The sequence below is a fragment of the Danio rerio genome, chromosome 5 (genome assembly GCF_052040795.2).
Source record: "Danio rerio strain M-AB ecotype USA chromosome 5, GRCz13ab, whole genome shotgun sequence".
Taxonomy (NCBI): domain Eukaryota; kingdom Metazoa; phylum Chordata; class Actinopteri; order Cypriniformes; family Danionidae; genus Danio; species Danio rerio.
The window spans coordinates 66,756,903-66,772,424 of NC_141025.1; the positions used below are offsets into that span (position 1 = coordinate 66,756,903).

Here is a 15,522-nt window from a genome sequence, read left to right on the forward strand (position 1 = left end):
AGGAGAGTTTACTCGCACGTGACTTGTTTTAGCTCTTTTGGTCCGATTAGAAACTTTGCAGTGTGAAAGTGAACCGCTCCAAGAGCAAAGAGCAACAATGTAACAATTCTAATCTCTGTTTCGGAACAACTGAATCGATTCACAGGTGTGAAAGCACCCTTAAAAGCCATTTTTAGCACGGTTTAATCTTAAAATGTAGATTTTGTTTATCTTAGTTCACCCAAAATGACAATTTCCTCATCATTTATTAATTTCCAAGTGCTTTTTAACTTTTATTAATGTCTCTGTTGAACACAAAATATTCAGCCGCTGACTTTTATAGTAAGACCAAAAATACTATTGAAATCAATGGCTGTCCATGGCATCTTTATCATACCCCCCACCCCCCATTTAATATCTTTATCAAACTTTTAAGGACCAAAAACAAGCAGATGCATTTTGCTTAGTTAGACCTTGAACATTATTAAATGTGTTAATTCTGTTAACTGCACTGTTGTTAAATGTTTGTCCCCTTGCATTTTCAGCAATGGCCCATGTACATGGTGGACTATAGCGGCGTGAATGTTCAAGTTCCTGGCAAAGTCAAATACTAATAAACTTTACTGAAGACTTCTACCATTAAGGGACCTTTTTTAAAAAAAACCTGACATTTCTGAATGCTAGAATGAGCTTTCTCCAGAGCTGGGACGGACCTGCAGCTCATGCAAGGAGTCGCCTGTGTGTTTTCTGGCAGAGATTAAAGCGTGTGAACTGTGGGATGCAGTTGTTTCTGAATGAAGTGCTAATGATGGAGAAAGACAACAGTAAATCAATCTGCCAGTGCTTTATAACGTAGAAGAACAGTGCTCACCCTCATCCCAGTCCGAACCAGGATGTTATCATTTTTTATCTGTACACTACCTGACAAAAGTCTTATCGTCGATCTCAGTTGTAAGAGCAACAAATAATAACTTGACCTCTAGTTGATCATTTGGAAAAGTGACAGAAGGTAGATATTTTTGATAAATCATCTGTTGAACTGCATACCAATCATCACAAATACTGCAGAAGACCTATTGAAACCCATATGGGCCCAAGAATCTCATAGAAATCAGTCAAGTTTGGTGAAAGAAAAATCATGATTTGGGGTTACATTGAGTATGGAGGTGTGCGAGAGATCTGCATGAGTAAATGGCAACATCAACAGCCCGAGGTATCAGGACATGTGTGCTGCCCATTACATTACAAACCACAAAATTGCACTTCTTCTCATACTTCAGCCTCCACATCAAAGTGAAAGCTAAGAAGGTCAAGGTGCTCCAGGATTGGCCAGCCCAGTCACCAGACATACACAAATATACAACTAAAGAATCTTGATGAACCATGGAGTCCTGCAAGAACGCTTTCTTTGCCATTCCAGATGAATTTATTAATGTTATTTAAATCATTGCAGAGATTTATAGATGCAGTCGTCCAAGCTCATGGGAGTCATACACAATATTAATTATGTTTCCACTGCACCATGTCTTTATATTCTATACTTCACATTATTTCTGTTAAGTGACAAGACTTTTGTCTAAGCAAAGTAAGACCTTACTGTCCTAATTTAATAATTAAAAATCAAGGCATGATCATATTATTATTAGTAATATTTTTTGTAAAATAAGCGTAATCTAAAAGCTTTCATATAAGCCACATCTGATACCAAATGACCAAATGATTAACTAGAAGTCAAGTTATTATTTGTTCTTAAAACTTGGATATGTGTGAAGACTTTTGTCAGGTAGTGTAAAATGCAAAACTTAGTTTTGCCTAAAAAGCTGTCAAAAGTGTTTCAAAAGTATTAAACAATGGTCACATACAGGTATGGAACATCAGATGAGGGTGAGTAAATAAGAGGTTGTTTGTAAAAGGTGTAGCCATTATTTGCGTATCAGATGAAATATTGCTTTGCCACCAGGATTTGTAATGTCAGATCCTGGACACAATCATGGTTAAATAACCATCTCATTAAACAGCAGTAAGAATGGCATTTGGGATTTGTTTTTAATCCAACATATGTCTAATTACTGTTAGGATACACAGCCTTTGTTTGGTGCCGAGAGAGCTCGTACAGTACGTTCATACTGTATACGACTAGTTATCATGCCTTGCGAATGTTTGTATTGTTATTTATTTATTTATTGAAATTTTTAAAATGTGTATATGCAGGGAATGTAAACTCTGGCATTCAGTTAATTACATAAAGTAGCTTACTGAATGACACGGCTAACGATGCTAAAAACAACGAGCTACTTGTGTAATGTTATTCGGAGAGGAACTTCTGCTTCAGGTTTTAAGCAAGTTGTAAAACCCCTAACACGATAGCACTAACTTATATTCAATCGAAAGACTTTTGTTTTTTTTATTATTTTAGCATTGTAAGTTACTCTTAAGTTCGTTCAATTGAGGCAAAGTGAGGTATTTTAAGGAGAAAACATCATGAATGTATTGTTTGTAAAGGAAAAGAATACTATAATGTGATTCTGTAATGACTGTCTCTGGAATCGCCAGTATTTATATGCTGTACCTTAATGCCATTTAGGCCTTTCAAATAAAATGTGTTGCCTTGCGTTTAACTGGTGTGTGTGTGTGTGTGTGTGTGTGTGTGTGTGTGTGCGTGCGTGCGTGTTAGTGTGTGAAAGAACATTACAAAGATATAATATGAACAAAGAGACAAAGAGGGTTGCATAAATAGAATTCCAGCAAATTAAACAAGTTTAAATGATTTACACCAAGAAAGCGTTACAAGCAGTGTAATTGTTAGAGTCTTTTAAAGAGTTCACATACATTTCAAAGTCCTTTCTGAAAATTAAAAGTAAGGGTGTTTCTTTGAAAATTTACATTTATTGATGTAAAATTTCGCTTAAAAAGCAATAAATTATTAATAAATTTACAATGAGAAGGATCTACACTCAGAGAGTAACCAAAGAATACAATTTTTGGCGAAATACAGAAGTTTGGAAATAAGAATTTTTTAATGAAATCGGAAAAGTCAACCCAAAACACTTTACAGTAAGTACACTCCCAAAATAAATGGTTCAGCGTTTCATCATATTGACTACAAAATAAGCCTTTAGGGGAAATATTATTATTAAATTTAGCAAGTTTGATGTTTATTTAGTAGCAATTATGAATTACTTTGAGACTTCAACAGCTTTATTAGATAAAAAGAATTTTTAATCTGTTTTTAAACTGAAGAAACTGTTCCCAATCCACGTCATCAAATATATTATTCCAAAAACCTATGCAAGCAGGTAAAGATATCCGAGAACTATTAATAACGAAGCAAATATCTTTGCTAGACATAGAACTGAGAAGAGTTTTGTCAACAAAAAGATTTGTGTTGTCAAAAATAAAAGAATCTAAAGAACCTTTAGGGCCAGATTTGACCAAAGGTATAATACAATCAGGGATTGTACCAAAAACTAAGGCATATTATTTAGGGGGAACAGGAAAATAGAACTGATGCATAAAGTTTTCGTATGAAAAAGGTACACCACAGTCATCTAAGAGCTATACTAAACTAAAAGTATATTTTTATTAAAGTGTGTGTGTGTGTGTGTGTGTGTGTGTGTGTGTGTGTGTGTGTGTGTGTGTGTGTGTGTGTGTGTGTGTGTGTGTGCGCGCGTTTTTGGTGGTTTATGAGGACAAATTTTTGTATGACCTAGGCATTACAATGTTGTGGTGGTTAATGAGGACATTACATGTGTCCTTGTAAATCAAAACGGTTAAAGTCATACTTAACAGGGTCTTTTGACATTACAAAGTTTGTCATGTTTCATTTGAAGTTGGGTTTAGGGGTAGGGTGTATAATAATCGTTTTTTTACAGTATATAATACATTACGACCATGTAATGTCCTCATAAACATGTGTGTGTGTGTAATTATAATTTTATGCACTGAAGCTTTACGCGTATACTGAGAATTATTTTAAAGTTATTTAGAAACAACTTCAGATGGAGTTTAGATGAATGGAGATTATGTTCCTGACACATCAGGATAGCATTGGCACCACCTACTGGATTGATGACAGTATCACACATTTTCACCTTTACGGTTTTCATTTACAGTGGTAGGTTACAATTAACACGTTGTAAACCACAGGCTATTGTAATGAAAATTGTAATGGTTTCCAGTGTAATGCAAAAAAACGTATTCCAATAAGATTTATTAGTTTTAACATACCACAAAAACAAAGCATACAGGCAACAAGAGACTCACAGGAAACATTTGCAGTTTCCATTACAACCAATACAATTACCATTGACACAATTACAAATTCTTTTAAAGTTTCAGGATTCAGATCTTACATGACAAAAGTTTTATTACACATTAATTACATTTAATTACACATTAAATAATTCTGACTAATATTTTGGTACAATTGAGAACTCGTGTATTACAGATATTTAAGTGGGATTCTTGTGTTTAACCACAAATACCATATTTAAAATGTATTTATAGAAACATTATTTCTCTATTATAGATCAGTGGTTGTAACACAATAAATCACTTATGAACGTCATCTACAAAGAAAAACGCAGCGTGACTTTTATTTTGTTATTAGTCAGTGTATTACGCTTTTAAAATAAAAGCCATCTGCCGTTGACAACGTACGCAATATAAAGATAAGCATTCAAATTTTGCAGTTAACCATAGCAAAGCATAAACAAAGAATAGACAGTAGTCATTTAAAAAAATCGACATTGCTTTTATATTTGAACAATTTAAAATGTAAACATACCGACAACAAGACGGGTGCTGTTTGTGTCTGCCTTCACAGTGTGTATCTATGGGAATCCACCAGCAGCGACACAAACACACACCGCAGCAGAGGAAGTGTGTCACAAACCACTGCGTACTTTTAAAAACCATGCCGAGCGGCGAGTTTTAAATCACGACCATGCAGCATTAGCCGCCTGCCGACCTAACAGCAACTGTTATTTTACATGAATCCGATTTATGAGCCCGGTAGCCGAGCAGCATCGCACTGAATGGCGAAGAGAAGAGCGAGACGCGGCTAGTCTGAAGCTGCTACTCCAGCAGCCGAGCAAAGAAGATGCGACATCAGTGGGATTACCTTCAAATCTGCGGATAAATAAATGTTCACTCCTGAATAAAACACAGTTTTAACGACATCGAGCGATCTCTTATAGGATACTGCGGGTTAGCTGGGTGGAAAACGAGTGAAACTGAAAGGGTGGTGGTGTTGTTGTTAGCTGGGCCAGGCAGCCCCACTGCTTAACTCCGGCTTATTTTAAGATCGGTTGGGGTCATTTCTTAGCAGACACAATGGCAACAGGCTCCAGTTTCCCTTCCGGAGGGAGTGGAACTAGAAACGGACCGTCTTTCGCTTCGCCGTCGACTTCGTCTGTCACCTCGTCTGGGGTGCCCGGACAAGCTCAGCCGATGGCGGTGGTTTGGGAATGGCAGGATGATCTGGGCTTCTGGAGGCCCTACACCGGACAGGTGAGCAGCTACATCGAGCAGTGCCTCCAGCACCAGAGAGGGGCAGCGGTCGCCGGGAGCAGCATCTGTCTGGCTCAGGCAGACCCCAGCCTGTCCTCCTACATCATCGACATCCCCAACCTCAAACAGTTCAGACAGGACACTGGTGAGTCTGTACTCAACACATCAAACTGATGAATAACAGCAAAAAAGTACTATGAAACTTGTAGCTGTACATGGAAGCAAGTACTATGAAACTTGTAGCTGTACATGGGCCTGTATAAGATTCGGATGGTATGAAAACCTTGCACACAAATATCGCCGTATTGTGATTAATGTTAATGCTATAAAACAGTTTTATTTTTAAATGTCTAACAAACTATTCCCATCAAACAGAATATATTTTACTTTAAGAAACGTTTAAAATATCTTGGAACAGTAAATGTGAGGCTAAATGAATATAATAAATTCTTCAGTGTGTTAATATGGACACCAATAATGCTCTGATAAAGCATTGTCTACCATGTAAACAGAGATTTATGATTAATTTAATTTGATTAAGGTCTTAATCTTACTAAACAGAAATCAAATTAAGACATTTAGTCGCATTATTGAAGTGTAGTTCAGATATATAAACATGTAGGACTTTCAGTGAAATTTGCGACAGGATAGTCTATATGGCTGTACACACACTATTCTTTGCATCTCTCGAGTCAATGAAGGACCACAGACACCTGCATCACAAAATGCAGAGGTTTATTTTTCCTCATCATATTTATAAAACAACACTCTTCTAGCAGTTCATACTCGCATACAATTTCTCATTTGTCATGGAGCGCATGCATGAAATGTTCCAGAATGAAAGTGAAAGTACCAAACTGCAGTAAAAGTCGACAACTTAAAAATGAAACACCTGAAATTACACGAAACTCAGGAGGAAATGTGGATAGCTAAAACAAGGCTAAATTTGGCCTGTCAGTGAAAATCTAATAGACATCTAAGAATCGGCCAACATTCGACTAGTCATCAAATAAACAGAAATGAATGACTAATGATCTGTTTATTCTGCATATTTGATGACTAATCGAATATACAGATTAATCAAATAGTCTTTTATAATTTTAGTTTTAATTTTTGGGTAAACAATCCCTTTAATCATCATATTTGACCATATTTAAGCATCACTTCAGGTGATGAATTACAAAACGATTGTGTGAAAGTTAATATCCATGTTTTACGTATGGCAAGCATTTTTTTTTTTGTTTAAAATGAGATCTAATAGATGTCTAATAGACATCTAAGGCTAGATAAAACATTGCCAAACGTGGTTTGTCAGTAAAAATCTAATAGACCTCTAAGAATGGCCCTAAACTAATTATCAAAACCACAGGAATGAATGACTGCACACGTGTGGAGTCTGTCTAATCGGTGTATTTGAGCACTAGTCTAGTTTTGGGCTGTTCTTAGACGTCTATTAGATGTTCACTGACAGCCTATTTAGCTAAGATGGATCTATTAGACATCTATTATGCATCTATTAAACAGAATTGCTTTGCAAGGTGTTGCATTAAAAAAATGACTTTTTAATAATGTAAACAAAGAAAAATAATTTAAACTTTGCAGTAGAGACCTCTTTCATACACTGTAAAAAATGCCGGGTTCCACATAATTCAATCATGTTGTTCCAACACAAATCGATTAATTAATTTAACACTTTTAACAAATTAATGTGGGTCGAACATAAAAAAAATTAAGTTGTCCCAATGAAATCTCAAGAATAATGTCGTTTCGGCTCATTTTAAATTAGTTGAACGAGCAAAACAAAATATTTTTTTGAATGTAACATTAAATTATATTAATATATACATTTTTACTTGTCTTGGACTGTTATACTACGATATGTGAAGTTATTACTGTCTAGTACTGCCACAGCACTTTAAGAGAGTGTTAGGGAAATGTGCTTTTTGCTCATTTGGATTAAGTAAATGTGTTGTCAAGGAAGAGTCTGTAAAATCCACAGAGTGAAAGAAGCCCTGTGTGAATCTTGGCTGAAACTGATTAATTCACTTGCTCTAAATGTATGGTATTTATGCTTCATCCTTGATAACAGGTCATCAAAGCTGCTGGGAAAAGCAGTGAAGTGTGCTGCAGTATGACACATAGGCTTTATATGTTCATATAGATGGATGCAAAGTTTTAAAAAAGATAGCATTTTGTCTGTTAGCTGGAGATTAGACTTGTTTTGGTGGGTGTTTAAATGACTTCTGACACCTGTGGTCTCTATGGAAAAGAACAGGAAAGAGGTGACAAATCTCAGGAAACAAGCTAACAGATTCCGACAGGATGCACAGCGTACTCCATTTGTGAAATAACAGCTCTTTCTCACATTTGTGTTTAGAAAAGATGCACTTTGTTATAAGTTGAAAAATGTGTAAATATCTTTTGGAATGATGGTCTTTTGCTAATTACTGTGATGATCTTGTTATCACATTTTCTTGTTGCGATTAATTGCTGAATGGGATTCACTGGTAAAATATCCGTAAATTAGCAGTTTTCCATATTTTATGATTATTTGTGCTTTTAAATTGCATTATGGGACCTTGATTTTTCTTCCACCAATCTTTTACCTTGAAAAGGTCAAATTTTTAAATTATTTTTTAAATTTATAGTAGTGTAAAGTGATACATTTTCTGGGTTGTTGTTGTATATTTTGGTACAAAAACCTTGTTTACTAACTACCAGTACATTTTCTGGTATTTCACAGACTTATTTCGCTATATATTATTTCTTAGATGTTATATTATAATGAAAGTCACTTTGTTTACCTGTAGAGTTTAATTTTCAACGTCAAATCGACAGAGCAGAGATCAACATCCCGAAGTCCAATTCAGAACGGTGATAAATGAAAAACACTTGTGAAACACAAAATACAGAAACTGTTCATTAACAGATGTTTTTTGTGTATAGAATAGGGCTGCACAATACTGGAAAAACCTGACATCGCAATATTTTTGTTCTGCAATGTATATTGCGATATTAATACAGTTTCGGTAGATGATTTTAATAGCTCTATTTGGAATGAAATCATTAACCTTGATTGGAATGATCATGTAGAGGAGTGAATCAAAGAAATTGCAAGTGTTAACGCTTGTACACACCAGGACGCTTTTCGTTTGCGTTTATAGTCAGCGTTTTTCTGGATTCAAACCCAAGCCAATTTTCACTGGAGTCGAGCAGAAGAGTATGCAAAATCACTCCTTGACCCTAGATGGCACTACACAACTTTAAGCTTCTGACACGCGCTTGAAACACAGAAGAAGAAGACAAAGTTGACACGCTTGTTGTTATGGATAGTTCAAGTAGCAACTCCAGCTCCAGCGATGAAGAAATAATTTTTGTTCACCAGGGCAATAAGCAGCTCTACGTTCATATTGCCTCTGGGCATCTTCTTCAATGTGCACTCGCATTTACAGTTTTGCTCTTGAGCGCCTCAAAGTGCTGTTTACTGTAACTTCGGCAGCTCTGTGCACGTGAACAAAAAGTTCCAAAATGATTGGTGGAGAAGGTTGTGACATGGCACGTCAAAACAAAAAAATTGAGCATGAGGCGTTTGTTTTAAAAAATGAAGATTTTACACCTGGCATTTTGCGCCTTGGTGTATACGATCACATTGACGCCCTTTATTTAGTCACAAGGCGTGAAACGTTGACGGAAAACGCGATCAAAAAGTATCTCTGTGTGCACGGGCCTAATATTGAGCAAAGATAAAAGTGAAATAAGTAGTCAGATGTCCTGGAACAGTAATACAATACGATACGATATTATCGTTATATTTTGCCCCCAATAATGATAGATCACAATAACAGTGATATATCACAAGAAAACCATCAACGATATATGACGAAATTTATAAATTAAGGGGGGAAAATGATTCAAAAATTCATAAGATGTATTTTAATAACAGCACATATATTTTGTGGAATTGCAACATTGATATGTGTTCAATCCGACACTGAGAACCGCCACCTTTAAATACCTTTAAATAAATATTGATACTTGGCTACATCAATTGGACCAGCATCGATATTTTGTCCTAGCCCTGATATTGAACAATCAAACAGAATGTAAAATGTAAAATAACACTGTGCAATAATCCCATCTCCACATTACAGATGCTGCGATGAGAGTATTGTGAATGCCGACATTGCGATATCGATGCTAAAATAATATTGTGCAGCCCTAGTATGGTATTGTTACAATATTGACCTAAACTGCAAGAAAGGATACTTTTATGTAAAATATTGGTATAATAACCAAATAATACTTGGTCTATTTCTTGTCTATACATGTTTCATGTAAACAAATGTTTCAACCAAACACAATACAATTTCATTTGTAAATATCAGTAAAGGATTAAAATCGCAGGTGAGAAAAAAAAACAGATTAGAGAAGTTACGATGTTAATATTAAAACAGAATTGTATTAGTTATTAACTCCATTCATACTACAACCAATTATCAGATTATGACTTTGATTATAATGCATTATTAGGCATTAACTGAGAAATTAACATTTTTTTTATGTGTAATGAAATGTAGTGCTGGGCAAAAATTAATTGTGATAAATCGCATCCAAAACAAAAGTTGGTTTTGGCGATATGTGTGTGCACTGTGTCTATTCATTATCTATGTATAAATACACACATGCATGGATATATTTGAGAATGTTTTTTTATTTAAATAAAATATATATGTGTGTTATACAAGTGCACAATAAATCATTTCAGCATCAATATCAACATCACTGGATGTGCAATGTTGAGCAGGACTTAAAAACATATTTTATTGTGGAGTAATTGCAAAATGTATCCATTAAATTACCAAAAATCTTATGGATCATTTCAAGCCCTGTGACTGTTTACGCATTTCAAGCCAGTTTAGAGTAACTTTAAGAAAAATTAATAAAGTATATTTAAAGTTTTAGAGCTAGAAAAAATTATATAACTTAGAAAAAACAGAATGCTTTTATTTAAGTTGTGACAAAATTACATTTAAATTGCAGATGCGCTCCACTTCAAAATCATCCTATTTTCATCCAAAATTTAAAAAAAAAAGTTAATTTTTTTCCAAAAAAGCTATTATTGTATTTGTTAAATTTATACTCAACATTGCAATTTGCATAGAAATAAAATATTGCAATGCCAGTTTTCTTCCAATATTGTGCAGCCTTAGTTTATGTGCATGTATGTGTGTGTCACATATACATAATAAATATAAGCAACACACACTCACACCTATTGTCAAAACAGACTTTTTTTGGATGCACTATCTTTGCCCAGCACTAATAAAAACCTTTGCTTGTAGTTTTCATCTTGAGTTTAACAAATATTAACTATTTGGAGTCTTATTACACCGTGTTAAAGTACAATAGCTCTATAAACAGTCCCACAATTTTCAATTAATATTTCAGCAATTACTAGGCTAGGTTCACATGTAAAATGTTCATGTTTTAAATATGAAGCTAACCAATTAAATCTCCAAACATTTGGTGCTGTTAAGAAACAGTGTGGATATACTTTCACACAACAGTTTCAATAATAAATCATTATTCACTGTTTTGAAGTGCCCATGATATCAATATTGTGCATATTCATCATCATGATATATTGAATATAATCCTGTCTAACTACAGTGATTTTGTTTTGATGTGCCCTCTGTAGGAAAGATGCGTGCTGTGCGGAGATCCCTGTTCCCACAGTCCTCTGCTCTGGGCAGTGGTGTTCTTTGGGAGTGGTCTAATGATGAAGGCGGATGGACGGCGTATGAGATACGAACCTCCATCTTGCTGGAGCACAGTTACCAGGCGGGACAGGCCACCGCTGACTTGAGCCCACATGGCTACAACTACATTGTGGACCTCGGAGCTCTCGAACAAGTCAACAAGGCCACCAGCTATAGAAGACGTGTCAGACGGCAAGGCAATGTACCTTATCCCCTCGCCTCTGGGTCGGTTATTCATTCGGGCCCGGCTTGTACCTGTCATCAATGCGTGACCAATAGCAGCACCGCTGGACCCATGTTGAGCCGGTCACGGCATTCCTTCTCTGCGGGACAAGCCATTCGGCCTAGTCTTCAGACCCAGCATGGAAGACTTCCTGTAACCAGCTCTTCATCATCAGCCTACTCTCCCTACCCCAGAAGACCGCTCTCAATGGGAAGCCTCTTATGGAATGGCCCATGGAGCGCCCCACCTTCAGTGCCTCATCCTACAGGACCGCCACAGAATTTTGGTCATCATTCAAATGGCTTAAGGTAAGACTAGGCCTAGTTCAAATGTTACCTCAATCAATATTTTCCACAAGAATGTGTCGTGTTCTGGAGATCAAGCCTTTTGTGAACATTAAACTTTTTGAGATATATAAAAATAGCAGGGGCCTGTTTCAGTTAGGAGGTTCAGCTAACTCGGAGTTTAAACTGGAACTCTGAGTTGACTTATCGAGAGATTAAAAACTCCGGGAAGTTTTCAGTTTTAGAATAGTTGATCTGAGTTAGGTTAATCAAGTCTGAGTTGACTAATTCAGGGTTAAGCGTGAACACCGCTACTATAAAAAGGCATTTTCAATGGAGCACTTACCAGTCACTATGACAACATCTGGAAAAAAAAGAGGTCAGCATTTTTTTCTTCATCTGAACTTGATGTGGGGCAGCACAGTGGTGCGGTGGGTCGCACAATAGCCTCACAGCAAAAAGGTCGCTGGGCCAGTTGGCATTTCAGTGTGGAGTTTGCATGTTCTCCCTGTGTTCACGTGGGTTTCCTCCAGGTGCTCCGGTTTTCCTCCACAAGTAGAAAGACATGCGGTACAGGTGAGTTGGATGAGCTAAAATTGTCCGTAGTGTATGTGTGTGAATGAGAGTGTATGGGTGTTTCCCAGTGATTGGTTGCAGCTGGAAGTGCATCCGCTGTGTAAAACATATGCTGGATAAGTTGGCTGTTCATTCCACTGTAGCGACCCCAGATTAATAAAGGGACTAAGCCGAAAAGAAAATGAATGAATGAATGAACTTGATGTGCTCCTGCAAAGTTATAGCAAATATGCACTGCATAAACACCACTGCATTGGCAGTTGCTCAAGTTAATGCTTAAGTTTACATTTAAAATATTTAAAGTATTTAAATATCTAAGTATAATAAAAAAATAAGCAATGTAATGTGTAACGTTTATTGACTTTTCACTTGAAAAAGTGGGGAATTGGCTGTATTTTTGAAGTTATTTCAGATGTACTTGCATTGAATTAAATTAATTAGGCTACTGCATATTTTCTACAGCAAATTTGATGAAACAAGAATGCATATAACCTTAACTTAATGTTTAGAGGAAATGTTTAGTTTAAGGGTCCCACTTTTACACGCGTTGATCAGTTTAAGATAAAATGTCTAAAATTGAGTTCTTAATAGATGTGAAAGTGCACATGTGTGTCTACCTACATACCTACATTTAGAATGTAAACAGTACTAAAAATTGTTTTTAGAACGACTAACATGACCCTGTCGAAGGTCAGTGAATTTAGGCTAATTATATCTTAAAAAAGGATAAGCTATTCTCTTGACTTTGTTCTTTGTGTGACTGAAATGTAGGCAATAGCTTTGTTTCCATCCAAAAATGCGAATTAAATTTTTGTGCAAAACTGTAATATCACATAAAAGATATGCAAATAAAGTAGCTTTCCATCCAAAGAGTCAAAGAGAATAAAATTGTAACTTCCTGATTAACTGTCGCCAAATATCAACAGTAAAAACTGAATTTGCTGCGGTAGGAGAAGCTGCGTCAATCTTTTCTTCGTTTAATAAATGACTTTCCCCTCAGAAGACAATGCCAACACGCAATGAAGGCATAAGACGCAGAGAACAGATGCTCTTGACAGTTCTGGAGGTAATTAATAATGTAATAACGCTAATACTAAAACGTTTAAGGCATTTCAGAATGACCAAAACAACATTACAGATGTTTACAGTGTGCTCAGCCTGCTGGTTTGTCCATTCACACACATTTTTATCATCACATGATCTCTTACAACAAAATCACATAATGTTTTTTAAAACACATACTGGAATTTTTTCAGTAAAAATGTTTCTATCATAGTTTATGCGCATCTTTTCTTATCAAATAAAAAGTTTATCCTACTCAGTTATGCACATGCGGTTTTTATGTGCATTTTCAAAAGTTATGCGCATCTTGGTGTTTCCATCAACCAACTTTTTTTTTTGAGCATGTCCAAAATGTGCTTAAAAATAGGTGGGTGAAAATGTCAGGCTAAGGTGAGAAATACCAATTCATCTTTAAAAAAGGGTAGGAGGCCGAAAGAAACTTAGTTTAGAGATTAAAACTTGCTTCTTACCAGAATAGGTTCACAGAGTAAGTTACCACTGTAACTGACTCTGAGCAATAGTTACCTCTCTTTCAGAGACAGGCTTACCCTACTTTCTCCAGTTTGACAAACTTGTGATTTTAAACAGAAAATCCAGAGTTTCTCTCATTCCAGGGTTGACATACTCTGAGTTTTCACTTAACCTTTCTGAAATGTGGCCCAGGTTGCCTATTAGATTTGTGTATGCTGTAAAAACATTTGTAAACACCATCTAAAATTTTATATGCATTTTTATTAACATTTTTTAAGTGGCCCTTAATATTGTGCATCTTTAATTTCCTGATATATAGAATTTTTAATATGGGCATGTGTCTAATTCATACAAAGAGTCACTCTCTTATACAGATTTACATTTGTAAACAAACAAATCAATTACATCGCTCAGTGGGATTGATGTTGACTTTGTCAGGACTTCTCCACTTCCCGATTGTGTTTATAGCCCGATTTACCCCATCTACAGTAAAAATGAACATCAGCCAGAAATTCACACCTGAAACACTTTGCTGGTGGAAATATACCACCAATTGTTTTTTTTTCTAAAGCAGAGACTTACTTTAATCACATTTTCCAAGGACTTTGCACAATCCTGAATGTAAGTCAAACTCCAGAGAGGAGTTTAAAAATACTCAACCAGCTTTTGGCTTTAATTAGGAAGCAAGACGTTTGACCTGCTGAGTTTCAGATGACACCAAAGGTCAAAAGTTTTTATTACGTCAGCTTCTGTGCTCTTCTCCTTCCTGTCATTGTGTCTAATCTTTTTGTAGTCATAGGCCACACTAGTATTTAGCCCTTGTGAACCACATTTGCAGCATGCATCATGTTAGCACTTGATTTTACAAATCTTTGATATAGAAAGTTCCACAAAGCTATCATGGTACCATTTGTAAAACTACTTGGTATTTCATAATGTAATTATTTTGTGCGTTGATAAAATTAATGTAACTATAATTGTGCATTCACAAAAAATATAAGCTTCACATTTTAATTCACAGTCTTGATATATTCATAGTCTTATTCATACTTGTAGTCTGGTCTGATCGTAATTTTAAGAGCAGAAAAAGATCATCCCCTCCTTTTGTCCTGATTCTATAATTGGCTGTTCCTCTGTGTAATGGTGTCATATCCTCCACCCCATGTGGATCAGCGGGAGTAGAGGTCTGCTTTAGGACACGTGGAGGAGTGCAGATCTCCCTTACTCTGCTGTCTGAAAGGGGAAGACCCAGATTTAAGTTATTGTTCTTTTCTAGTAAACTGGGTTGAAAGGGGAACCAGGAAATGACTATTTTTAGACCTGTCTCAGTCAGCTTACACTTGCATCCGTCTCTTAGATTCTCAGTATGATTATCATGTGCGCAGAGTACACCTTCTGGGGTTACTACCTTTTCATGATTACTCTCAAGTGAACTCAGTCTTTGCTAAAATCAAAACCGAAATTAAAATCTACTGCTGAAAAAGGAACCCAGTTCAAAGATCAACACTTGGAGGGAGCTTAAAAGTTGTTTTTTTTTTTGCTAGCACATTTGTTATTCTGTAGGGGCCAGTTACACCAGCAGCGTATAAGTTAAAATGTAGCCCTGTTGTGAGGTAAAGGATCACTAAGTTACAACATACACACTACTAAATATTTT

The 15,522-nt window shown here is 35.9% G+C and overlaps 2 protein-coding genes across 17 annotated transcripts in view; both read left to right on the forward strand.

Annotated features, from left to right (window-relative positions):
• The window catches only part of gtf2ird1 (GTF2I repeat domain containing 1), a 53,951-nt gene extending 51,354 nt beyond the window's left edge, over positions 1–2,597 (forward strand). For all 16 annotated transcript variants that reach the window (XR_015491982.1, XR_015491984.1, XR_015491981.1 and 13 more), the window contains one exon: positions 525–2,597. Coding sequence is in view for 8 of the 16 variants with exons in the window: in XM_087254414.1 (XP_087110540.1) it covers positions 525–593 (69 nt within the window). In the remaining 8 variants the exon portion in view is untranslated. The remainder of the gene's footprint in view (positions 1–524) is intronic.
• Positions 2,598–4,800: 2,203 nt separating this feature from the next.
• dtx2 (deltex 2, E3 ubiquitin ligase) overlaps positions 4,801–15,522 on the forward strand; it is a gene marked incomplete in the record, with an annotated part of 61,013 nt that continues 50,291 nt past the window's right edge. Inside the window, 2 exon segments of the mRNA NM_001127307.3 lie at positions 4,801–5,635; positions 11,189–11,780. Coding sequence (NP_001120779.3) covers positions 5,314–5,635; positions 11,189–11,780 — 914 coding nt within the window.